Here is a 27,291-nt window from a genome sequence, read left to right as displayed (position 1 = left end):
AGCATGTATCACACAGAGGACCGTGACATGGCGAGCTACACAAACTGCCATAAGCAAGGCCCTGTCTTCAACAGCACTTGTAGGACTCCCATAAAATAAAAAACATAGGGCCCCTTCCTCCTTTTCAGCTAATTCAGATTTAAGTTTAGTAGTGAAAGCACACACTGCCTTCTCTCTAGGTTCACAAGCACAACACATTCATGGATCCCTCAACTATTGGCATGGTCCATCTGTCTGTCTGATCCTCCTGCCTGGATCCCGGACCCTCTTAACTGTTTTACTGCTCTTCTACTTGCTGGCTAGTCCAGCTTGCCACTTGCCAGCAAACAGATGCACACACTCGTGCTCGTCTTAAGGGCACTCTACATTTGTGGGTCCCCGTGAACACCAGCATGTACCTTCTGCCCACCTCATACCCAGGCCTGGATGTGAGGCCTACTCCTTGATGGCTGGTTTGGTTTTCATTCTGCTATTGAATTTTATGTGTGCACAGCAGGTTTGGAGAAGGTGCAAACATTTGCATGTTCTCACTCCAGCAGCTGGCACCAGCAACACAGGCTTGTGACCCGCAGTCTTGCTCCAGCTGCTGGCAATGAGCCCATCACTTGCTTTACTCAACACTAGTCCTTCCTAGTAGCTGGATTTTGGGATACATGCTGGTCCTGCCTTGGTGGCTGAGACCCTCACCTGCTCCTGTGGCTGGCACTGAGACCTCCACCCTCTCCAGCTGCAGACACCACAGGCCCAGGACACCTGCAGCCCTGGTCTGATCCCAGTTGCTGGCCTCATATCCCCTGTCACCAGCAGCTGACACTTAGTCCTTGCAGCACTCATACGTGTATGGGCATAGAGCACGAGATTGCACAGAAAGCTAATTTAAAATCGTTTAATAAGATAGGACAGACTGCAGTGATCAGGCACAGGACTCAGGTGGACAAGTGGACTGCCTGGCAACAGTTTACGCATGACCAGCCCCTCTTATGGCCCTCTCTGTTTCCCACTTTCTTTTTCACCAGTCCCCTTCCCCTGCACGTTGTTTCATCTGTTTGCATGGTTGCACCAAACCTTGTCCTGAATATCCAGAACCCCCAGGTTTGCATTCTTATCAGTTGCAAGGACCAGGTTCACCATCTTTGAAGTGATACTTGCAGTTTCTCGATATCCTATCTGTTAGTGTGACTGATGAGCTTTGTTTCTCGTCCTTGTCTCCCTTAGTGTTTATCAGACAGGTCTGCGTCTCTGTAGGTTTTTACTTTTTCCCTCCCCCTTCTCCTTATCATCCCATTTTGACAAGGTCCTTGATCACATAATCTCACAGAAGCAAACACTGTCACCTTCCATGTGTCATTACAGTACCTATTTTACAAAAAAGTCTCCTAAGGTTTGATTTCAAATGATAAAGATTTACTAAGATCACTTTTTAAAACAAAACAAAACCAAACCAAAACATGTAGACCGGTACAGTGCCAAAAGCTTAAAAATCTCAAAAATATTTTTTAGCATGTTCAGGAACAAAATACTGAAATAATGATTCTGCAGTGCTGCTATTCTGCTTCATTTTGAACTCACAGTCTGTCTGCAGCTGTGCTTTGGGTTCAGGGGATGTAAAAAATTTGCACTGATAAAAAAAAGAAGTGATAAAGCTTGGGAACTGGAATCGATTTCTAAGTAAAAGACGCCTATCTATCAAGTTAAAACAGCACCTTTTCTCATCCCGCATCTCTGAGTCCATGTATGTTTCCTATGACCTAGAAGCTGCAAATAATTTTCCCCCTTCTAATTTTGTCCCACTATCAAAAACAAGTTTAGATATTTCTGCCTCTTTCATTTCCTTCTGTTCTTCTCCTGTTAATAGTAAGGGCTAAGCAGAAAGGGAAGATCTGATAGTCTAGAACTGGTAGGTGTTGGACATTTGAAGCACTCATTTGGTCTATGAATAAGCTGAGCTAGTGCAGCTATAATCAATATTTTCAGTATTTGTGCCCAGAGTGGTTTCTAATGAGGAGGGTGTTGGTCTCTTCTCCCAAGTAGCAAGCAACAGGACAAGAGGAAATGGCCTCAAGTTGCACCAGGGGAGGTTTATATTGGATATTAGGGAAAAATTTCTTAATGGAAATGGTTGTCAGGCACTGGAAAAGGCTGCCCAGGGAAGTGGTGGAGTCACCATCCCTGGAGGTCTTAAAAAACCTGTGGATTTAGGTTCCTAGGGACATGGTTTAGAGGTGGACTTGGCAGTGCCAGGTTAATGGTTGGACTCAATGACCTTACCAAAATGATTCTATGATAAGATCAAACAGACTCTGAAAAGCATAGCTACTACGGTATCAGTGAGGATGTCAGTGTTTGTTTATGCATCTGAGTGTCACATGTGACATTCAGGAGATTTATAAATTGTGTCGCATCAAGCAAGTGCCTTGGTATGAACATGGCAGTGGCAGAATGGTGCATGGTAATAGTATAAGAGAACTGACCCTGTCTTGCATGCCAGCCTTTGTTAAGTAACTGGGGAAATACAGAAGTTGTACTTACCTATGTTTTACTTTGTGGCATCTTTTTTAGGACTGGAGGATTCATCTAGATCAAATGCATCAGCATAAGGATGGAATTGAATCTTCTTTGAAAGAAACTAGGGTATGTCTTGCATGTGCAGAATATTTCACTGATCTGCCAGCATTTTTATTTTCTCTTTTATTTGATATACTTTAAGGACTATTTTCCTTAATTTTATTTGTGCTATTGCTGTAAAACTAAAAAGGGAAACATATGATAATGATGATTAGGGACAGTGGGACTTGCAAAATATCTTGTGAAAAAGAGATGCATATGTGAGGATTAACAGGGATATTAAGAGTTCTTTAACATATGCATTACCATAAGTACATCCTGACTACAGAAGGCAAAATAAAAAAATACAATACTACTATCTGAAAATAAGTGCTGATGAAAAAGCCCAAAATACTGTCAGTACTGTTGTTAGAGTAACTTACTGACATTGACATTTGTAATTAATTGAGGGGGGAGAGTGATGGAAACAGTAAAACTTGAAATATGTGTTTTGGAGGTGGGCAAACCAGAACACATTAGCAATAATTTTTTGTTGGCTAAACACAGTGTTTCTGTACTATTTTTCTCTCTCACTGTAGGCTTCCATATCCTTTCTTAATTACAGCACCATTTTAATACTCTTTGCATATTATCCGTATACTGTCTACCCTCAGAATATGATTTTCTAGGGTTACCTTGACAAACTTCATAATGAAATCAGCAGAACACTGGAAAAGATCAATAGCAGGGAAAAGTACATCAACAATCAGTTGGAGCACTTGGTTCAAGAGTACTGCTCAGCACAAGCCTTGCTGAGTGAGGTAATGCAGTGATCTTTTGTTGTTGCCCTCTCTGGTATTAACTTGCTATTAAGTGAGGGTGAAGGCAAAGAAGACTTAGAGGAGAAACTTCTTCACAGTGAGGGTGACAGAGCACTGGAACAGGCTGCCCAGGGGGGTTGTGGAGTCTCCTTCTCTCGTGTCTCCTTCTCTGGAGACATTCAAAACCCGCCTGGACACATTCCTGTGCAACCTCATCTAGATGTTCCTGCTCCGGCAGGGGGATTGGACTGGATGATCTTCCGAGGTCCCTTCCAATCCCTAACATTCTGTGATTCTGTGAATTCTGCTGTTGGGTAGAAAGATGGGGAAATCTTGATCTGCTCTCAAAGTATATAGTTTTTAAGCTAAACTAGCAATTTTTATTCAACTATTCTATGGGGGAAAGTAAATGGTTTTTGCCTGAATTTTATGTAAATATGTTGCCAGTCTTGAGCAGCTAGTAAATTACTAGTTTAGCTTTCCCTGTGAAGTTCACACATCTGTGATGAGTGGAAAAACTGCGGTCTCAGTCCAGTGCTCTTCTCTTATATTGATTACTAGTGCTAACGTGCATAAAGCAGTCTGATTAATTCTTTGCTTCGTTTTGTTTCTATGCCAATAGAGTGCTGTTTGAGAAGCTTTTTGATCCCCTAGTTAGGAGGACTGTATAAGCTGCCATTTGGCTAGCCCTCCCATGTATGGGCGTCATGTTGAAATGAGGCTAACAGGATTTGACCTCTGTTTTCTGTTTATCTTTCTGTTAAACTTTAAAAAACTTCAAGATAGTAATTTACTGTTGATGAAGAAGTATTCTGAGTTTCAGGATTCAATTCTGTCTGCATTCTGGCAAATTGTTTATTTTCTCGTGTAAATGATTAGAAAACATATCTCTTATTGTATATGTATTAAGGCTATTACTATTTTTAAAGATGCTTTAAATTTTTGAATGATAGTTATTCTAGTTGCTGATGTTTCAATCCTGTCCTCATATGTGTAGTGCTGTAAATCTCATTGGGACTTGGTGGGAGAGCTTCTCGAATTGGGATGTGTGAGAGCAAGATTTGGTGTTCTCTCTGAGCTATCTGCAATGCATCTCTTCAGCTTTGCCATTAGAGCAAAACATGTTTCTTTCCAGGCTAAAGAGAAGTACCAGGAGGGAAGTGGAGGGGTAACTCAAAGGATTAGAGCGCTTTCTGAGGTAAAACACATCTTCACATAATTTCTTTCGTTTATTTTGAAACAACCTTCAGAGAGTTGGCACTTAGTGTTTGCAGTTTTATGAACCCAGTTCTTCCTGATTTGTTCTCGTGTTTGTTCAGTGGAGGTGACCTAGTCCAGTCACTAAATGTTAAACCCAGGCTGCCATTGATTTTTAACTTGTGAATTTGGGCAAACTGTTGTGAGTTTTTAATTTCTCCAGTTTGTAAAAGAGAGTAAATGTTCTGTGTCTTGAGGATTAATCAAGTCATGACCATAAATTCCTTGGAAGAAGAAAAGCTTAACTCTTATTTTGAGTTAAAATTAACAATTTGAAATTTTCATCTGTGAAGCACTTAAAAGCAATATTTGACTGAACAGTAGCTTTTCCATACCAGTCAAACTGTCTTAATACCTACAACTGTTTTGTTTTGTTTTTTTCTTTAAATCAGTGGTCTGACAAATTTAAAGAAAAACCCCCAGACTCCTAACTGCTTCAACATGTTGAGTGTTTTGTGGCATTTCGTTTAGAATTACTGCCTGATTTCCAAATATTTCAACCCTTTGTCCAGTTCAGAAATGATTTATTCAATGGCTCTGTTGTTTGGGTTTGAAAACCCCACTTTATTAGATCATAGAGTGTCTGGAATAGTTAAATAAAACAGATCACACCGTAAGAATGTGCTGGAAAATGTAAACCAAGTTTGAGATGTTTTAGAATAGAATAGTTCAGTTGGAAGGGACCTACACTGATCATCTAGTCCATCTGCAGCAGAGCAGTTAATGAGAGTTTTCTAGCAAAGATTTCTGAGTGTATGGATTCTGCAGAATTAGAGCTTCTTTCTATTTCATTCTCAAGTTTGAAAAAGAGAGTACAATAGCTTCAGATTTATAATGTGTTTGTGCATTGGAAGTTATTGACTCATTAGTAATGATGAATACGTTACTAGTTGGCAGCCTTCAAACTATGTAGATGCAGTGGTGCATATCTGAGATAAAACAGACACATTGGATATTACTACTAATCTGCTTTCAAGCATGCAATCACATCTCAGCCCACTTGGTGATACCAGTACTGCTGTAGGTATGAAATAACAATACAGCCGTGTTTCTTTTTGGTTACTGAAAAGGCTTATTGAAGCCTGAATGAATTACCACCTAGACTGTACCTTAGAATCATATATTTTCTTCTTTTTCATTGTCTACAAAGGCAAAGTGGTTGACAGATAATGCTGAACTGCACTTTTACTCTTGATACGTGCGTTGTACATACCAGTGCCAGCAGGCTTGACTGCTGCATGTTCTTTTGCTGCCGTGCCTTTTCTCAGGTTTCCACTGTCACCTGCTGAAGTCCTGACACGTCAGAAGAGCAATGGGCACGGGCATTGGGTAAATCTTGATCTGCTGGGATATTGGTTCCTGTCTTCCATCCAGCATCACACTGCAACACTTACACTGTCGTTTTTATTGGTTTGATATGTGCAGATTCTCAGTAACACCATGCTGTTTGGCCAACATGTTACTCTTTTTGCTGTAATTTTTACAACATTAATTTAGGTAAAGTTAAATTAAAAGTTTCATAATGTTTGAAAAAAAATGTTCTTCTGTATACATCAACTAAGACAGATTAGTTCATTTTTTTAATTAATGCAGTCATTCAGCAGAGTGGTTTTTTGTTTTCTTTTTTTACCTTGACATTCATCTGGCTTAATTGAGAAAAAAAATATCTATTTTAAGATTACAGAAGTATTAGAGAGAGTAAAGCAGGAAACAGAAGAGAAAGGAAGCAGTATGACTGATGGTGGTAAGTATGGTTTTGCCTCAAACCAAACACCCATTTTCTTAGTGACAGACACATAATTTGTCCTTTATTAAAGAAAAACCAGAATGAGTGACTAGTCTAGAATATCAGTATTAAAATTTATAAAGGTGTGTAAGAAAATTAGGAGTCTAAACCTCTTTGAAAGGTTACTTAGGTCTGCAGGAAGTAGAGATTCCAGGATTTACTCTTTTGGTAAATTATTTTTAAAAACAAAATTTAAAAAAGTTTCGCCTCTGCTTTGAATAGTTACAGACTCACTGGAAGAACTTCACACATTACATGTTCATGTCCTTTTACGCTGAAATAGTTAGTGGTAGTAGCTGTTAGATTCCCTGACTAAGGCTGGCTGGAGTCTGTGAGAAAATTTATTTTGGTGTTTTGACGTTTGGACTTTTTTAATATTTAAAACTACATACCTATTTGAATTAGTTTGTCTCAGACTTGGGATTTGGTTGTTTGAGATATTTGCTGGTAAAGGTGTTCAGCTGCAGATGTATAAAGAATATGAATGCAGAAATAAATTGATGCATGTTCAAGTAGGGCTAAATATGCAAGCTGTATCCATATTTGGCTATAACCATTTCAGCTAATTTACTTAAGTAGTTGTAAGTGCCATTGTTTAAGGAAATTTTGTGCACCCTTGCTTCACCGTGAAGGAGCTACTCACCTGCCCCACAACACCTTTTCTGTATTATGGCATGGCCCAGGGTCGGGATAAAATCTAGAGCCCAGAATTCTAAGGAGCAATACAATGCAGCAGCAGCATCATTCCTAGGGTGATATTAGTGGCAAGTGAGGGATTAGAAACAAACTATGGAGCACAAAACATTTTAATAGCTTTTCACATGTAAAATGACCTCCTGCTGAAGGTGTTTTCAGTTCTCTGCCAAACACCAAGTCAGGTATCAGGATGAGGCTTTCAGCTGAGCTAAATACATCATTGACAAACCTATCTTAATGTTGATGCACATCTTTATGCAGACCTTAGATGTCAAGAAGACAGCAAAATTTTCATCGCCTATTTCTAAGTGTCTTGCATATTAAAAATGATGTAGCAGTACAATCATGTCTTTAGAGTATAACACCCTTTTGTTCATTCAACTCTTCAATTTCAAGGAGTGAATTATAGAAAATAATGCTTTTGTGTTAAGTAGCTGACAGAGTTGCACTGGTTTGTCTCTTTTTTAACAGCTCCTCTAGTGAAGATTAAACAGGCCTTAACAAAACTGAAGCAAGAAACCATTCAGATGGACATACAAATTGGTGTAATGGAAAACACATTACTCCAGTCAAAGCTGAAAGGAAAAATCCAGTATGACTAGAGATATACATACAACAATGATCACAGTAGGTACCTATTAAAGTTGTTTGGAGCTGACTTGGTTTGCCCAAAACACAGTTTTCTACCATTTGCTTCTTTATTAGTTTAGAAGTTTCCTTTCTGTTGGGAGAGGGGGATGTTCTTTTTTCTTGTTTGTTTTTAACAAGATGCTTGTTGTGCACTTTTAGGAAGTAACATGCACACTTCGGACTCAACATGGAGCCATGTTTAGTTTTGTGCTGTAAAGATTTACTGCAGATCCCTTCCAAATATACTAATAAATTCTTATTAATGAACATGTCTCTACTTCACTGGAGAATGTTACGTAGTGTGAAAGTCTATAGAAGGATACTGACAGCCTGTAATCTTGATATTCTACAGTGTTGGAAGAAAATCACATGCAAAGGACTTGAAAGGAATTTAAAATGTCTATTATTGCCATTTACATACATTTAGTATAAAGTATTTAATTGATGATATTGAAATAATACAGCGTTACCCTTCCTAAAAGGCTGGGTCAAAATGGACATCATGCTGCAAGTTAAAGTAATTTGTTGCTTTGAATTGAAGTGTTATGAATTAAGCAACAAACTAATGTTTCAATAATATTGACACACTCCCAGAACAACTCCATACAAATTTGTGAATGGACAACCACCCTATTGCTCACTTTTTTTTTTTTTGGTGGTCTTCTAGACAGACCAGTATGCATGATATTTGTAATTACTTTTATTTTTACATTTCCTCTAACAGAAGCAATGATAACAAAATCTATATAAGACCAAAGAATGTGGAAAGTACTGCTTGGAAATTACTGTTGGCTTCCTAATTTTTCTCCACACGTCATCACTGTTTCAGAGTCACTTCAATATTAGCGTTGGGTCAAATGCTGCTTTCATTTATAGCATGTAGTAGGGCTACATGGACATAATTTGGATTATTAATGTTTTCTGTTCTTGTGTAAGAACACCTAATTTGGATCTCTGTTAAGGAAAAATGTTGCCCAATCTAGTTGTGTAATATGGAATGAGAAGAAAAATGTAGGAGGAAGGTGTTAGAAATGTAATGGCAACAGGGAGCTCCCTTTATCTTTGTAAATTTGTAGGTAGGGAGTGACTCTAGAGTCTAGACCTTATTGGTAATGAAGGAGTGTGAAGCAAAGAAATAACCTTATTAAAGTACTTGTGCATCCTTTTGTTTACCACTGTTCATAAGCCATGGACAATATTGGTACAATTCCAGTAATATTAAATTCCCCCCCACCTTCTGTAGGCAATTCCATTAATCTTACAATTAATTTCTCTCATTTAATGATGAGCAGTATTTTGCAGAATCAGTGGATCAGTTCTGTGTCTGAAAGTCAAGACACTTGACACAGTCAGTACCATGAGCCAGTTTCTTAACTTTGTTGTGCTTCAGTATTTCATTTGCCAAAAAGAAAAAGCCCTAAGCCCATCAGATTTTAATAAGTGAAAAGCTATATGTAAATGTCAACTATTATAATTTACCTGTGCAAGCAGCTGCTGAAAATCTCTATGAATCACACTGGAAATCAGTTTCCAGCTTCGCTTCCTGCCTACCTCTATCCTCCCACATTCAGCTTAAATTAGAAATGTTATTATTCATGTTTCCTTTGTTAGGTGGTGTTGCTACTGTGTATTTACTTTAACAGTGGGTTTACTTCAACTTAAGATAAAGCAATCCCCTTCTGCATTGCCTGCAAAGCAGCTCACTGACACTTTTGGATTGCAAATGTTGTGCCGTATAAATGCTGTTTATGTAAATACTTTCCCTAAAAAACTCTTCCTTCGTGTTAATATAACGAACACAATTGACTGAAAACCTTCCCTTATGAATTGAGCCTCTTATTTTATTAGAAGTGAATCTGTTGCAACAAGCATGGCCAAAATCCCGCTAATGTGGTAGAAAAATCTCCAGAAGAAAAGCCAGCCTCTTTTATTGCCAAAGCAATTCTAAAATAGTGTATTAATAATGGATGATTAATCTACATTATTTTTCATGGTACTGTCAGAAACTGCATTAATCTAAGCAGGACACTTCTGTTGTTGCTTTAAGAGTGATGTGTGGTCCTCAACTGTCCTCTGGCAAAGAACGGCATTTGCCCATTTAGACAGTAAAACCACTTCACCCTGCTTTGAAAATAGTCTAACTGATCCAGCAAGTGGCCACACCACCTTCCTTACAGGCATGAGGAGGGCAAAGAGGTCTGTCACAAGCAGCCTGAAAGACTGTTCTAAAAAGGCAGTTATCTGTGTAATTATTCCACTGCTGGATCGATGCAGGAAGCAGAAGCCACATTAAAATAAAACCACTTGATTCATATTATCTCATATATTGCTTATTATCTAGCGCAGTGTCAGAACTGAAGATAACAAAACAAAGGTGTCCATAAGTAGTAGGATGCATGTGGAGCTGTGCTGTGCTCTAAAACAGTCTGTCGTCTTCTGAAGAATATTTGGGGCAAAAGGACTATACATAAGAGTTAACTTTTGCGTACAGCTCTCCTCTTCCAAAGTCTCTTAGTATTTTCAGTCCACTGAAATACATCAGCACAGAGTCACGGTGTCACGGTTACATATAATTCAAAAGCCAAAGAGAAGCTCGCTATAGACAGATCCAGAAGTAGCGCAGAGGGACAAGCAAGGAGTTTCGTTTGCTGCATCTGGTCAGAGAAGCCATGGGGCTTGCAATAGTTCAGTCTCATCTGTGGCCCCAAGGAGAGCTGAGACTTGGCTCTTGGAAATGTGTGGCTGAGGAAGCTCATCAGTAGCCAGCTCACTCTCCTGCATGTACTCTCCAACAGGTCAGAAAAGGAACACTAGCAACATTTTACCTCTTAAGGTTTCTGCAGCTCTGAAATCCTTCTGAACCTCGTAATATGACTCAATGTCTTACTTCCCTGAGCTATTTTACCTCTAGGCTAGAATGTAATGGATGCAAGTGCCCTGCTAGAAACTGGAAGTAGCCTTAGTTCATGGTACTCTATTAGAGGTGCTGTTTACAAGCCATTTAGGATGTTTGAGAGTGATGTTACATGCATTACTGTCTTACTTTAATAAATATTATATTGCAATCCCCATTCTCTTCTATGTCAGCAGACGGCATGATTTGCTGAATGTTAGGTGCTGTGCTAGTAAGAAGTGCAAAGTAAGGGCTGGATTTTCACCTCTTAATCCAATTCTCGCATAGAGAGCCTTCTGCGGAGTTAGTGACTTAATACTGAAATTGCAAGAATTCGGTAGTAGCTTTCAATCGTATGCCAAGAATTCAGTATTTCGGTAATTATACAAGTTAATCATTTGAACTTGCATTGGTGAGTACTGTGCAGGAAGGTGAACCAGAACATCACATGAATTTGAGAAACCACTCGCTGTTACAAACAACTCCCAGATCGGGTCAAAATATTCTCACTCTTTTCTGCTGGTGGTATTAAAGGCCTTTTCCTCTTCCCCCACCTGAAACAGGAGCTTCAGGGAAAATTCTTTCTTGAAAAGAAAAACAAATTCCCACTTACTGTTAAGCATTGCCACTTCTTTTGGAATATGGCTCTGCTGTGCACTGTGACATACAAAAAAAAAAAATCACTGTATTGCTAATTGTAAGTTAGAGTAAGAGCAATTAAGCCATCTCTGCATGACCTATAAAAAAGACTAGGCATAAATGAAAAGCCTGTCTGTGAACATTTCCAGCTTCTGAGCTCTTTGAATTTTGCATCTGAATTTTGCAGCCTGGGCTTCTCTCCAAGTTTGACAAATGTTAATTAAAAAAAAAAAGAAAATAAGAAAAGAAAATAAAAAAGAAGAAATTAGTGTGATGCTGTTTCTTTTCAGGCTGGCTCTCAGCCCACTGCCAGAATGTCAATGCTGCAGTGTGCCTCCACAAGGCAGCTGCACGTGTTTGGGCACATGGGGTGTCCGGGTTCCTGCCTGGCGCTTGGCCCAAACTAGCAGCAGACTTCGGCAGCATAACAACACGAATCCCCTGTCCCAGTTCCTGCAGCCTCGCTGCTTTCCACTTCCTCATTGATGTATTCATGTTTTAGGAAATGGCTGGGTATTTTCTGACAAAGGCTGGGAATAAAACTTGGGAAAAGCCTGGCCTATGATATCAGTGACTGTGAGCTTAAGTAAACGGAGGATGACAGCACCAGCTTTTGTGCATGAATACTGTTCATAGGTGGGGAGTTTCCACAGGAGGCTCTGAGATTGCGAAAGTTATTTTTGTCTGCCATTTCCTCCTCTCAGTGTATTTCTCCCTTCAGCAAACACCATTACCAGAGCTTTCTCAGGTATTAGCTAATACTTAACTATTGCTCCAGGCTTGGTGTTGCTGGAAATGTCTGTCTTTCAGCTTCCTGGTAATAGCCCTACCATTTTGTAAGCCATCATTCCCAGGCAACACTGGTATGAGCAGAGTTGAAAGCTTTTTACTGAGAGTGAATAACAATTTTAATAATGCTAGTCTTTCACTTACTGGCTAGTTTTACTCTGTTCTTTTTTCTTCTTGGTCTTAAGTAATTAAGAACAGTTGTATCTCAGTACTCCATCCACGGATTGGCCGAGACACACTAGTCACTCACATGTCTTAGGTACCTGTTGTAAAAAATCAACAAAGACGAAAATTTTAAGGTCAGAAGTACAGAATAATTATTTCTAATAATAATATTCCTCTCGATGACTCACTAATTGCAATTGTTGATTCAAAATATTTTCCTGTTTCTGTTGCTTTCAAAAGATGGCAGTACTTCAAATGACGTCTTAGTGTTATTCAGTAGTAACACGAAGAATTAAACTGTGGATTGTAGGCTTCCCCTGGATGAAAAGTTTTCCATCGCTCCTCTAATTTTAGGGCTGAAGTTTCTCACTGTGTCTTGGGAGAGGGGCTCTTGTAAGGTTTTAGAGAGTTCTCCTATCCTTCTCTCAGTATTGCTGGTCTGTGAGCATTTTACCTCCTTTCAAAGAATCCATTTGGAAAAGAATACAAACCCATTGTCAGACCAAGGGAGACAGGCTGTTTGTGAAATGTTGCCAGAAACCAGTGCCAAAAAAGTGGTGCAGAAGGTTTCAAGAGGTTTGACAGCATCTGTTGATCGTCGTTTCCTTTGTTACAGGAAGTGTGCAAGTTCCCGTTATGACGGCAGGAGGGATTTCTGCTGAGTTTGACAAATGCCATCAAACAACAGTAACAACAGTGAAAATTCTGTGAACTTAAGAGTGTCATTCATTAATTTCGTACTGATCTGTCTAGTGGCCATTTCATTACAGCTTCTGTAGAGTCCCCACATTATAAGCTCAAGTAAAACATACTTGAAGATTTTAATAATCTTCAGCTGTATCATACTGGCAATAAAGAATAAAGAGTATTGTTCTGAGAAGATTGTTGCTGGGGCAGAAAGATATACTCTGGGTGTTGTGGGTTTGGAGAGGTGTTTTGCTATAACTATTGCAGTACTCTGACATTTCTGTTTGAATAAGAATGTACTTAATACTATGCTTGGGTTTGTGAGATCTCTATTGAAAAACAGAATTGCAGGTAACTGTGTTAGAGAAGATTAACGTTGAAAGTCAATTACGTTTTCTCTCAGTTGTGAACGTGATTGATATGCAGGTAACAAATTCAAACAGATAGAATGAAAAAGATTCCTGTAAAAAGCTCTTCCTTATCATCTTTGCTTAAATACAGAAAGCATGCCTTCATTGCTTCTAGTTAGTCCTCATCCCTCTCAGGTACACAGTTTACTCCTCTGTGATGATGTTTCCCTCCAAATAACTGAAGGGCTGACAACATGACCTGAATGTGGTCAGTCTGTCTGAGCTTCTGCTAACCTGGGTGGAAACTGTCTGGTGTGTCTCTGCAGAGTGCAAGGACACCTGCTGACATCAAGTCAGTGTGGGTGTCAAGAGGTCAGAAGCAGGAAGCTGTCCCCACCTATCCTGTCACATAACCCTTAGCTTCTCTGCAGAGTATGTAAGAAAACCCTGCAGGAGACACTAGAAGGCTAGGAAGACTGAATTTGCTATTACAGCTCCGAACAGAACGAATGTGGACACCATGGTGCTTGTCACCTTTCTGCTAAAAGCAGCTAATCAAAACTCAGTGTCTCACTGATTGCTCTAATGGTGGGGGGGTGTGGAGAAAGTGGTGATGAAGCCAGGTGGTAACTTCTGTGCCCAGAATGAATCAAACAAAAAGCAGGAAATAAAACACATAAGCTGCTCACAAATTAAAGCCTGCTCCTGGTAGACCTTATCTCTTGGCTTGCTCTTGGGGTCAAGCTAAATGTGCTTCTGAGCCAGGATTAGCTTTCCTACCCCACCTGTTTTTGTTTTTGGTTTTTTTTCAGATCTTTACCACCTCTCTTGACGCACTGTAACTTCTATGCCTAAAGCCTCAGGACTCAGGATCGATTTGCTTATCCCTTTGTCTGGAGGAGAGATACCTTTGTGTTGCAGCTTTCAAAACCCCTTGTATTTCAACCCTCTGCAAAGAAATTTCCTTCTTATCTGCATCTTGAAGAGCTGTGTTGATACCTAGAGTTTCAAAGCAGCTTAACTTGACCTTTATCAAGCATAAGGTTTGCCTAAGAGGAGGGAACCTTTCATTTGTGAAAAAAGATGTTCTGTCCAGGGGTGGAAGAAAAGAGAGAAACATGAGAAGATAGAGCTGCAAGATGTAGCCTTTAGAAAGCGATAATATTCCTTGTAGGACCCAGATTTTTGTCCTGTGGCCACATATTTTGGGGTGTCTCTGAAAACCTGAAGTTGCCATTCCCGATTTTAGCAAAATGGCCCCAACACTTCACAAATACAGCAATGAACAGGACCCATAGCATACAGAAAGATCTGTCACTGCACAGCAGTAAACTAAGTCTGCATCTGAGAAGAAACATGGCACTTATTTTTTAGTTACTCAGAATAAAAAATACCAGTTTATCAGAGTGAGGGACCTTCTGACAAGCACGAGATAGAGCTTTGCTGTGATGCAGAAAACACAACAACAGTAAAGGGCTATGAAGTCTTCTTACGACACTCCATTTTATATTTCATGCCAGAGAATGCTGAGACCTCCTTTTCACTGTCTTAAGGGTGCTAGCTCCATTATACAGCTCCTGATCTTTAAACCGTGCTTTGGAAAATGTATCCTTTGTCACACTTCTGTGATCGACTATGCTTTACTCAGTGCCATAATTGTTTACAACACGCCACAGTCTTCCACTGGATGAAAACACATTTATTACAGACAATGGTGCCAGTGCTGATCTGTTCTTATTGGCCTTTTAAAAAAAAAAAAACACCACAAAAACAAAAAGGCGTCTGTTTTTAGCGGCTGGTCAGGTTAGTCTTGGAAGTCACTTCTTGGTGCTTTTCACCCTGTGTTGGAATCCAGCTGCCAGCGTTCCGGGTCCCCGTTCATTCAGGACCGCCTCCCTAGAAGTGGTGTCGTGGTGGACTCAGTTTGAGGCTAATTCTAGCACTGACCTCGCCTTTCACACGCTGTGCCAACAAGTTTTCACACTGAGTCATTAGAGCCCTAGAAATGGTTCATACAGTTAAAAAAGCCAAGAGTGTCAAAATGAGTCATATTTTTCAAGTGACAATTGCTATTCTGAGTAGCTGTTATGCATTTCCCTTACCAGGACACCCAGGAACCAACGGTGTTTAAGCTTTGCTGCTGATCTCCCTTCCCACCACATGACCCACTAAGGCAGTTTTATCACTCATATCACTGAGCTGCACCTTGTGTTTCCCCGGAAATCATATTCTTGGGCATACACATGACCCTGTCAGGGGGAAATTGCTGCATGTTTCCATGAAAAATTGCTTCAGGCAAAGGTCATTGCTCTCAGCAGCCAGCCCGAATCACACACTGCATACCCAGTGTGTCTGCCTTGGAGAAAGCTGAAAACGGAACTGAGACCCCATGGGCATCTGCAGCGATACCAGCATGCAGAGTGAAGAAAGGCAAGGTTAAGGACATGGTAGTTGTGATCACTCCCATGGAGGATGGACTTGAAGGACAAAAGGTGCTGAACATGAGGAAACAATTGGACATGTCCATGCAGAGAAACAATCCTGGAGTCAGGAACAAAAGGCTGGAGAGCAGCCCTATGGAGATCTGGGGGTTCTGGTTGACAGCAAGTTGAACATGAGCCAACAGTGTGTCCTGGCAGCCAAGAGGGCCACCCGTGTCCTGGGTGCATCCAGCCCCATGGCCAGCCGGGCAGGGAGGGGATTGTCCCGCTCTGCTCTGCACTGGTGCGGCCTCACCTGGAGCTCTGTGTGCAGTTCTGGGAGACACAGGATAAAAAGGGTATAAAGCTACTGGAGAGTGTCCAGAGGAGGGACACGAAGTTGGTGAAGGGTTTAGAGAGGAAGCCATATGAGGAGCAGCTAAAGTCACTTGGTTTGTTGAGCCTGGAGAAGAGGAGACTGAGGGGAGACCTCATGGGGCTACAGCTGCCTCACAAGGGGAGGAGGAAGGGCAGGCGCTGAGCTCTTCTCTTTAGTGACCAATGACAGAACCCAAGGGAATGTCAGGAAGATGTGCCAGGGGAGGTTTAGGCTGGACATTAGGAAAAGGTTCTTCACCCATAGGGTGGTGGACACTGGAACAGGCTCCCCAGGGAGGTGTTGTGGCCCCAAGCCTGACAGTGTTCAAGAAGCAATTGGACAACACCCTCAGACACATGGTGTGAACTGTGGGGTTGTCCTGGGAGACAGTTAAAAGGATAGGTGAGGATGGATGCTAAGCCACTTCAGAAACAGATACACAAGCAAAGGAAACTGTAAACGGAAGGAGGGGGGAAGAGGAGGAAGGCTGAGCCCAGTATGCTGAATATGCTGGCATAATGCTGGTTTTTGCACAGACCTTCTTTGTTAGCAGCTCTTCCAGTTTCGAAATCTGAATAGCTGGAGCTGTTCCAGCTGTTACACGGGGAGATATTACATTATCTGCTGCAGCCACAAAGAAACAGTTAAGCGCAGTGTCAACTGCTGCAGGAGTACAAGGAGACCCTACTGGTAACAGCCACAAGTCAATGAAATTGTCATTGTTTGGCTACTACCTTGAGGGCAAAGGGTAGAAAAATTCTTACAGTAACCCTTTCCAGGGCATTACATTTTCCCTTTTGCTTTTTTTCCCCTGTCTCTCTTTGGAGGTGAACTGCATTTATTTGCTGTAATTCGGTAGATAAACAGGGTTTCACTCTTTAATGTTGTACATCCAATATAATTTTTGCAAGCAATAGGGACATTTCAAACAAAACTAAAGCTGTTTTACAGGGTTTTTTCAGTTTACCAGTGGTAATTCCCATGGATTTCCTGTTGAACACTTCCTTTTTTTTCCTGTTTGCAAGTTCAAATTTGGTGTCTGTAAGAGTCGGTCCGAAGAACAGTATTTGCCCAAACATCGCCATCAGGGACTTGGAGAATAGATGGCCTGATAGAAAGAATTGGACAATGGCTTGGAGAGAGGCCTGAAGAAAGGAATTGTGTTGTGCAGGTCTCTCCAACCCGGGGGCTACAAGTAACAATGGCTGCTGTATGGATTCCACCTGCTGCCTGAGCCAAACTTGCCCCCACCTCCTAAAAGGGATTGTGTTACGAAGGCCTCTCCGACCTGGGGACGATAACTGCTGTCCAGATGATGGATTTTCACCTGTTGCCTGAGCCAGACTTGCCCCCACCTCCCCCCTGCTACTAAGGCCAACGAAGAAAAGCATGCACAGAGGCTCGCCAAGGGTCTTGAGGTCACCCAATGGACCAGAAAGAGACCCTTGAACCGAGGCGGCGCAGGCGCAGACGGGTTCTGGCAAGCGAAGCGGGGACTCTTCAGGCCTGCACGGTTAAGCCTGGATTGCGAAACAAAGGCGGAGATTGGCCTCAATCTGTGGGCATGAGGAGGGGTGAAGAAGCATAAAAGATGATTCCCGATGGGACATCGTTGAGATCTCCCCACCGAAGGATCCTGGATCACAACGGAGGACCAGCAGGACTCTTCTCACGGGACCTGAGACCAGAGGGACGCCTCTGGGACTTGTTCGGTGGTAATCAACTCTCTTTCCCCCTTTTTCCTTTTACCTTTCCTTTTTTCTCCCTCTCTCTCTATCGCGTGCTGCTTTATGGCCAAATAAAGTAACACTGTTTGATTGAAGTATAACCCCTTGGCATTTTGGTTGCCTTAATTTTGCGCTTCGAGATCAAGGTAAACGAACCATCACAAGTCCATCACCGAATGGACCGTGACAGTGTCAAAGGGCAGAACCCACAAATATCACTTCAGGCAGGTTTAAAGGCAGTTATATTTAAATAAAATTTAGTCAGAAAAACATGAGTTGGAGGCCTGTTCCTTGAGAAAGGCCATAAGCTAAATTTAAAGTTGCCTCATATAACTCAGAAAATTCCTTATTCCTTATTCCTTCTTTGTCTCTACTCCAAACTGAAGGCTTGTGATGACAAGCTGCCTGAAAAAACTCCCATGTAACCAAATTCAGGTGGAAAAATGCCCACATGATGAGGCCAGGATGCTTTATTTGAAACAAGCCAGTTGCAGAGCTGAAGCTAGGGTTCAGCTGGAGTGCTGCCTGCATCCCTGGCATCCTGCCCCAGAGCCACACACCAACCATATGTCTCCATGCGCTGGGCCTGGGCCAGGCTGCCTGGGAAGACTCCTGGCTCCATGGAGATCCACCAAGCTGGAGATGTGTGATGGGTGCGCTCAGCTCCCTTGACCAGGCTGGTGGTGGTTTGGTACAGGCTCCACAGGAGGGAAAGGCCTGGGCTGTGGCCAGGACATGAACTCCTCCAGCTCACCCACAAAGGAGAAGGGTGGTACAGTGAGCACCAACCCGTATAAGCTCGGAACACTGATCATGTGAGAGACGTATGAATAGCAGGTGGCTTTTCCAAGACTCATTTATCAAGGAATAAAGAAAGTTGTGGGTACAAGGAGCCTCATGCATGCCTTTCCCACCACATGTGATTTGACTATGAGCCAACCACTTTATTCCATAAACATGACAGCCCAGGTGAGCCTTCTTTGAGCTCTCTCTGCTAGGCAGAGTAGCTGTATGGTGGCGCTCTCCCCTTGAGCTGGGACACCTCTCAAGGGTGCTCCTCAAGGCAGAGAGACCTTTTACCAATCACAGACCTTTAGTAAGTGACCGATGTCACATATAACCTTGTAGTATAGTAATTTTGAATTTGCTTGGTAACTTTGATTGCATGCTGAATTGACACTAATGAAATATTACCAATCCTTGTGGCCACTGAATAGCAATCATTGTAACTTCTGTATTCCTTACCCTTATTCCTTGTATCTCTACCCTTAGACATAAACTGTTGACCATGTCTGAGACTAAGTCTGGATCCAGCCACACCTAAAGTCCTCTCTGAGAAGGAGTTTAGAAAGCAAGGGAGTTCATTCCAAACCCTGCAACTCAACAGGAAGGTCTTCCTAACTCTATGTGTTTCTTCTCTACCCTTAGACATGAACCATCGACCAAGTCTGGGACTAAGATTGGACCTAGCTGCACCTACGCTCCATAAGGAGTTTAGAAAGCAAGGAGGTCCATTCTGAACCTCATGACTCAACGGGAGGCTTTTCCTCACCCGTTTGCATCTCCAGTCTCTGTGTGAAACATTCTAATGCAAGGCTAACACATTTCTCCTCTGTATATTTCCTCCATGCAGTAATTAATAAGGTAAATCTTGCCATCAAACTTGTTGAACCCTATCAACCCACTGTTAACTTTGTTAAATTCCATCAAATTCATTGAACTCTGTCAAATTTTTATTTTACCTCGATAAAACATATTGCTGCTTCTCTCTTTTGAGTGGGCTGCACTCCACTCATCCGCGACAAGACGCCAATGCCCTGTGGATTTCCTACGCTGGCTCTGAAAGCCTGGAAAGCCCCAGCTTTACCAGCTGCTCAGCTCAGCTGTACAGGTAGGTGTACGGATGAAGCCTGTCTGGAGATGCAGCACTCTGCTGGCTGTCATGGTAAGAAAAAACAAACGCACAGCCCTGGGACTCCAGCTTTACTGCTGGCTTAAGCTGATCTAATGAAAAGCTGCTGTGGGTAGGTTCAGTTCCCCGTTTTCTTTCCTCATCGGCACCTTTCTGGAGCAGCTCACGGGTCGGGCTGAAAACTAACCCTGTAGGAGCCCCCTCTGCCCACCCACCCCAGCAGCCCCCTGGGATGACACAGATGGGAAACGGAGGACAGGCAGGCATGGGGGAGTTTCTTCTTGGCAATCTACAGTTAAACCAGCTTCATTAGGTGGTCTAGCTGCAGCCTACAAGGCCTGAGTCTGTGGTTCCCCATTAGCCATTAATGGCTCCTACCAGTACTGAGGAGTTTCACCAAGCAGGCAGGCCAAGCGTACATGATAACTAAAACCAAAATACTCTGCTAATTATGCCAGTACTTAGTGTTTCTTACATTTGAATTTCATCTTGAGAAGTCCTGTCAGAGAAACAATTAAATGATCCCACCACCGCCTCACAAAAGCTTTTAATTTCAAGACAGAATAAATTCTTTGCCCCCCTTCGGACTCTCTTGAATATAATTTTGAAAAAGACCTTCATGGCTAAATTAAACATTGGACGAGAGAATGGCAGAATGCCAGAACGCCAGCCACTTTGTCTCATAATATTATAATAATAAATATCTCATATAATATTATTACCCTTTTGTACTCATTGTGGCCTTTTCCCTGTTGTCTCAGAACATCTCCTTTGTCATTCATTGATTTTATTCTTAATAATAGCGTTACACTGAAACACGGGCTAGACTGAGGCTCATGCACATAACCATACAAGAAGACAGGGCAATCACATTCACCCACGGTGCTTCTCAGTGTGATATCTGTTGTCTTCAATGGAAGTTGCACCTCCTCTCTCTCTCCGTTGTGGGCTCTAATATACACAGAAACCGGGAGCTCAGGGAACCTGAGCTAAAAATGCCTGGAGGCTGAGGAAGGAAGAAAGTAAGAACTACCATAGATGTTTGCCCTCTTCCCCAAGCATCTATGTCTGGGCGCTGTCGTTACAGGACATGGGGCTAAATTGCTCCTAGGGCAGAGCCAGCACTGCCAGTTTCATATATTGTGCAGCACCTGAATTTGGCCCTTGAAGGTGGTAAGAACTAAAACCTGCATTGCATGGAATTTTTGCCATCAGCTGAAGCTTTGTGATTAGCAAGCTACACACCATCACAAATCATATTGAGCGTTCACTGGGGAAACATTCCTCAATCAGTTCTGTTTCCCTGTTCAAGCGGCTTTATGTGCTATTCATAATGCTGTATAGAAATGGTATACATGACATTACATGCACATAAAAATTCTCTAAAAAAATTAAATGCTTGCTAATCTTCTGGGGACATTGTGCTAAAAGTGGTGTTTCCATCAAAAGAAAACCAAATTCCATTTCATGCAAGCTCATCAAGGAAACACACAATATGCAACCATTTCACAGCTGCCAAAAGAGATCAGTCTAATTTCTTTTTTTAGCTAGAAGGAGAAATCTAACCAGGCAAAGCTGTTGGGAGCCAAGAAGAATATTAAAAAAAAAAAAAAAAAGTAGAAACCATCCACAATTTCATCCAAAGGCAGAAGACTTTGTCAGTGAAATGCATGCACTGGGCTAAGTGAAATAGTGGTGACATTAATGTAGCTGCATGTGAGGCATGTCAATTAGTGAATTTTTTGGAGGGTTGTTTGTAATCCTGAGAACTAGAACTACAGGAAACATTTTGTGCAGTTCTGTTTCTGGTATTCCTCTGTCCTTAACTCTCCCACCCTCCTCCCTCTCCATCCCCTTCTCAGCCCTCCCCCATACAACAACTGGTTGCATGCTAACAATATTTCTCTTGGCGCCTATGCAAATACTGTTAGATCCAAGCACGTCCCATGGAATTTAAGGTTATCATCTGTTCGCATGTACTGTGTAGTCAACAACTTCCACAGGACAACCATTCTCCTCACCCAGCTTTCATTTCCTTAAGAATATCTCAGGAATGGTATGAATTGTTTATGTGTTTTTAATTAGTACCAAGAGGAGCCCTCCCACTCACCTCCTCAACCGCCCCCAACCCACAGGCCACTAGAAACCCGTTCAGCCCAAAGAGAGGTCAGATGTTAAAATCATTTGGAAAAAATGAGTATTTGGGCTATGGGCAGGGTGGCCGAAGTGCTCTGCCTCACTGGAGGACCAGAGATGTCGGTTGCCTTTACGTAGCAGCTAAACCAAGATGGAGGGAGGACAAGGGCTGCACGGGCCTTGCCTGGGTTCTGCTAGGACACGGAGTGGAGGGGCGCAGGGTCCCCCCAGGGGTGGCATGAGAGCTGTCACATTGAAAGGTGGCTCCAGAAGACCTTGTGCCTCAGAGATACACCTCAGAATCAAAATGTTTCTGCTCGCCAGGAGAGGGCAATTAATGACTTACTCCAGGAATAAGTGATCTCAATGCAAGTGGCCCTTATAGATACTATAGGGATATGCTTACAGTTTTCCGTGTCAGTGGTGCAGTCACTCTTCAGGCCCATATGGCTTCCAGCCACTTAATTAACTTCTTGGGACCTCGGTCACCACCTCTGAACAGGGTGACATGTCCCTAGCTAGGTGTTCTTCAGATGAAAAAAGTGATATTATTATAATTACTACAGTACCATCCTGCTGCAAATGGACTGCTTGTGCTTGGTTACCTATCACATATTTAATGCGTGAGCATAACTGTCTTCTCTCTGTGTTTTCACAGCCTGGCTCTTCAGAGGAAGGCTCTTTGTTCTTAACTAGGATGATAAATGGCTTTTAGCTGTATTTTCTCAGAGGGAAGCTTATGTGATTGTGCTGTCTGTCATCTGTCTAGGCCGATAAGTTTTTAACTGCCACAGCCAATTATAATTATTTCCAAAGAAAAAAATCGCTAGAGGCAGACATCTCCATGATAATTATATTTCTATGGATTTTGTGAAAGACAGCAGCAAGCTGGGTTGGGGCTGGGGAGGAGGAGGGAGAGGACAGAGCGCAAGACCACACAGAGAGCATACCATGCCAAGGAAATCTGGGGCACCTCAGCTGAGCCTCAGCCCACCCTGGCCAAAGAGCCAGACAGTCAGTCTGCAGGCACCGGAGAGTCAGTCGGCACCGGTGTCTCTCCGAATGGCTCAAGAGATGTCCTGCCTCTTGCCTGTGGGTATTATTTCACGGAGGACATCACTGGGGCCGCATCTGCTGCGGTGCAGAGGGGGAGCAGGCACAGACCTCCTTTCTGCCACTGCTATGGAGGGAAACAATTTCGTTGGTTTGATGCAGGCAGTGGCACCGTTTTGCCCTGGGTCTGTGCTTGCAGGCTGCAAACTTCAGACAGCGGCTGGGCTGGGGTGGTAGGTGCCTCCAGGGACAACAGCTTGTCTAAGTGGAAGACATGGCTAGAATACGCTCCATGCTGTAACTAACTGAACATAATAGGTGCATTGCTAACAAACACTTGTAACGTGGGAGACAATGTGTTCTCTGTGCTCAGAGACCTGCCAATACACTAATGAAAGCTGCTAAGGCCAGGTTTATAAATGCATTGAGGTGACAGAGCCAAGATAGTTGAGAGCCTAATTCTCTCTGATATCAAAAGGGATTCTGACTTACACTGCATGGGAAGTCATGTCTTTAAACATCTTTAAAGCTATGACCCTTTCTTCTTAAATATTTTAGAACCGACCCTCTCACTGAGTGAATCTTGACTGAAATTAGAGGTTTCTGGAACTACCCTTGAGAACCAAGTAGAAAATTACAGTTTTTGCTTAACTGAACCATTCCCTAGAATGGTACACATTGTTTCACCACTGCAGAACATCCTTGGAAGGGGCGAAATGCTGAGGGTGAACGCAGATCACTATCTTCACCATCTAAATACCATAACACATAATTTCTTTAACGGTGATGATAATCTGATTCAGTTCTCCAGGAGCCTCATTTATGTGGAGGGCACCTGCAGGTAACACTCAACAGAGTTGCTCTACCTAGCGGGCTCAGGCGGTGTCCCATAGTGGGTGTTTGGTGACCACAACTGCCCATCTTCTCACCAAGTTCAGGAGCCCTCATGGCAGGAGAATGTTTCGGAGGCTGGCTTTGCAGTGGCCACTAAGTCACTAAAGCGATAAGTTGTGTTGTTAGAGGGAACTAACAATTAAAGGGTTAACCACACAGCAAGGGCCTAAAGCTTTGTGTATTATGTTAAGAAACAGAGCCTCATTAAATGCAAAGATAATAAGTTTTACAGCATCCAGCTCTATCCTTGAGGAGATGAGATAAAGAAAATTTTCAGCAAAGGGAGGATACTTTAACTGACTCAGCAGTTGGGGTCCCAGCCAACGCAGATGTTAACACCTTGCTGTATTTAAAAGCACCTCCTATTGTTAGAAGGGGCATGCAAGATTAAAGGAACGATCCTTCAGGCACCCGATGTCGTCGAATAAACATACCTACTTTATAACCTTGCGAGTTGCAAAGTTTTATGACTTTATAGGTTGTAAAGTTGTTTCTGCACATCAATGTGATGAATCCCAGTAGCTATGGCAGCTACAGCAGCAGGTGAACAGAGAACACAAAATAAAAATGGATATGCCAAAAAATGCATTCATATATACAACAGGAGTAGAAAGAAAGTGAGGAAGGGTGGGGTGAGCATGAAAGCAGCACTATTTCCCTAAAATAGTTTTGAAATGGAGGAAAAATGACTGCATTTTAGCCCTCTCAAACAACTGTGAGAGGTTAGCACTTTTTCACAGCATTGCTTTATTTTTGACTAAGTCTTCAGCAACTATTACTCAAAGTTAATTCAGGCTTTGGTCTTTGGGAACTTTTTTAATGTGCTAGTGATTAGAAGTCCATTAATATTTATAAATGTCACTTGAATCCCATTTTTTACCCTCTTGTCCAGGCAGGGTCTCTCATAAGAAGAAAATATTGTTGCCTTTTTTGTTGGTTTTTTTTTTGTTTTTTTTAATTACTATAGTAAGTTCAGGGTTGAGCCTGTTCTAAAAATGTCATATTCCATAAAGCTGTGATGTATAGTTTTGGTAGCCTGCCTATGCCCCGAGACAGGTCAGAGAGTTAGATCTTAGGCCTGGAGAAATGGATATGTAGTCTATTCTCAGCTCTGCCACTGGCTAATCATGCAGCCTCAGTCAGTTCATTTAACCTCGGCATGCCTAGGTTTCCAGATCAAAAAAGAAAGGGACAACAGGCTCCATTGCAAATGTTTTCCGGTGCTTAATGGAGAACAAAGTATTACCCATCACGTTGCTGCTGCACTGTGGGTGTTACAATATGAACGTCAAGTGAGTCCACAGACACGGATGGAGGTCTGGCCACTGCTTTTCTTCCTGAGGGAGACAGCTCTCACAGTCAGTTTGGCAAAGCACAGACACCCTTTGCTTTAGGCGTGCAGGCTTTTGTGTCACTCCTCAGCATTTTCCTGCCAGCCACGGCAGTCGCTGCCTCCTGTATGTTGGCTTGTATATGTGATTCTTGTCTGCTGCAGCTTCACTTTTGCTGACCACAGATGATGGTCAACAGCACTCCAAAGAGCAGTAAACCAGGATAATACGGCATATCAGTGCCTAGTAGTGGTCATTAACTGGTTGCCTAATTTAAAGACCCAAAAGTGTGCCTCGGAAGTCATCAATGAGGGACTCATGAACAGTTTTCAAAGTATAAGACCTATTGCTTTTGGAGCACTTGAACCCCAACATGCAAGTCAGAGATGAGTCTGTCGTTTTCACAGTTTCTGAAATGTGCTTCTGTGCAAGCTTCTAGAGCGTGTACGCACTGGGTGAAGAGAGACATGCAATACTGCAGGGTAAAAAGAGGGAAATGGTCACAGTGGTGTTAGGAAAAATGGTTAAAAGCATGCAGCTCTCCTGTTACAGCAGGGTTTGCTTTGCATACCTGGCTCAGAAAGGAAATCAGCACCTTTGTCTCAGTAGGCATCAGAAGCATCAGAACCACCTTGCTCTGCGCGCTTCTGCCTCTTGACACCACCAGCAAGCAGAGGCATTGCAGACCTTTCTCAGCAGCAGAAGGCAGAGTATTGCAAGACAAAGTATTGCAGATAAACACCTAGTTAGATGGCGTGGCCACCTCCAAAAAAAAAAAAACCCACAGGGAAACTGCATGCGGAGAGAGTTATCTTTCGAGGATTTGTGCAGCCTGCTTCAGTGGTACAGGAGACAGCACCTGACATGGAGCAACACTCTCTCACACAAGACTCCTGGCTGTATGAAATTTCCCATGTGCGCTGCTTTGCTTTTAGACTCGCGTGGGTGTGCTACGTGCTCCCTTAGCAACAGCGACAAATGCGTGCTGCAGCTGTAGCCTTCTCCTCTTTGCAGCAGGAGGAGAGCATCCCCAGTTTTCCTGCAGATAACACGCTCCCCGTGGAGCTGACCCTGTCCCCCAAAATGTCTGCTTGCTGCTCTCAAGGCTCTGGGCACTGATGCAGGAGCTACAACAAAAGGAGACATGTCTTCCCTACCACCCTCTGCTCCAGCCCGTGCCTCCTGGCCTCCAGAGAACATCATCTGAATCAGTCTGGCAGGAGGAGGATCAGTTGCTTCATGCCAGCCCCCCTCCGTCGATTCTGGAGTCAGATAGCTCCCACTGCTCAAGGCTTTTTACTAAAATTGAATGCCAGAGGGTGTCTGAGTGCTTTATGAATATCTGGAGGAAACAAACGCAGCAGTCAAGGCACTGGCATCCATTAATCACTTAAGGAGGGCTGGGGAAGAATTTAAGAGAATAGAGTCTCAGGAAGCAGGGGTGGGTGGGGGAAGAACCACCCAAGCCAATATTAATGTTGCAGCTAAAAATTAAAAAACGTAGTAAAACCATGCCAGACACAAAAAATATTCCTTGCAGTATTTTGATATTTGCCCTGGATTTCACCCTCTGTTGAACTTTGGTACTTGATAAAACATTATGTATATATATATATACACGTGTGTGCGCATTCCTCAAATATATTTAACAATCCTGCTTTTAATGCTTCGTCAACACATTTACCTGAGAACAAAGTATGCATTTAGGGTGCAAGTATTTATAGATCCAAAATTGAGACAATTCTACCGTTTTAAAAAAAATGAGGTCCTAAAGTGGGCTACTTCTGGAGAAAAAAACCAAAATATTTGTTGAAACATTGCTGAAATGGTTCCATGTGTATTACTCCAGCCGCAGCAAGGAGAAAAAGAGAGCGTTTATCCTCGCTTTTAACGGAAGGGCAACAAGAGATCACACTTACAAATTCTCCTGTGTCTTGTGCTGTCTTTAAAAACTTCTTAATTCGGTTGTGCGTAGAGCGCGTCAATCTGCTAATTCCCCGCAGCGCCGGGCGCTGTGGAGCTGGCGGTTGGCGGGGAGGGCTCAGCGCCCCACGCCCGCGGGGGCCGAGGCACCGGCGTCCCCGCCTCCCAGCGCCGGGTTTTGCCTTCTGCCGGAGGCAAAGCTGCCTCCTTAGGGCTTTTAGCGAGGAGGTAAAACCTCTGTTCCCCTCCCCGGGGTTAT

At 42.6% G+C, this 27,291-nt stretch overlaps 1 protein-coding gene and 1 long non-coding RNA gene across 4 annotated transcripts in view; one reads left to right on the top strand and one right to left on the bottom strand.

Moving 5' to 3' along the window:
- Nucleotides 1–17,818, top strand: part of IFT57 (intraflagellar transport 57) — a 28,914-nt gene extending 11,096 nt beyond the window's left edge. Inside the window, exons 7-12 of one of the 3 annotated variants that reach the window (XM_065637396.1) lie at nucleotides 2,560–2,631; nucleotides 3,234–3,365; nucleotides 4,501–4,563; nucleotides 6,300–6,366; nucleotides 7,576–7,731; nucleotides 14,070–17,818. In XM_065637396.1, coding sequence (XP_065493468.1) covers nucleotides 2,560–2,631; nucleotides 3,234–3,365; nucleotides 4,501–4,563; nucleotides 6,300–6,366; nucleotides 7,576–7,706 — 465 coding nt within the window. In that variant the 3' untranslated portion in view covers nucleotides 7,707–7,731; nucleotides 14,070–17,818. Of the gene's footprint in view, nucleotides 1–2,559; nucleotides 2,632–3,233; nucleotides 3,366–4,500; nucleotides 4,564–6,299; nucleotides 6,367–7,575; nucleotides 7,732–7,893; nucleotides 7,973–12,836; nucleotides 13,178–14,069 lie in introns of those variants that run through there. The other 2 variants (XM_065637378.1, XM_065637387.1) reach the window with 2 other exon arrangements.
- A 2,588-nt stretch (nucleotides 17,819–20,406) lies between these two features.
- Nucleotides 20,407–27,231, bottom strand: LOC135990069 (uncharacterized). The gene is made up of 4 exons (XR_010606378.1): nucleotides 27,029–27,231; nucleotides 25,681–25,796; nucleotides 24,213–24,309; nucleotides 20,407–20,701 (listed from the first exon to the last, which is right to left on the bottom strand). It is a non-coding gene; the product is annotated as an uncharacterized LOC135990069 (long non-coding RNA).
- Between the last annotated feature and the right edge of the window lie 60 nt (nucleotides 27,232–27,291).

This window comes from Caloenas nicobarica, chromosome 1 (genome assembly GCF_036013445.1).
Source record: "Caloenas nicobarica isolate bCalNic1 chromosome 1, bCalNic1.hap1, whole genome shotgun sequence".
Classification (NCBI taxonomy): Eukaryota; Metazoa; Chordata; class Aves; order Columbiformes; family Columbidae; genus Caloenas; species Caloenas nicobarica.
The sequence above is the reverse complement of the archived record's forward strand: the minus strand, read 5'-3'. Positions and strand labels throughout refer to the sequence as shown.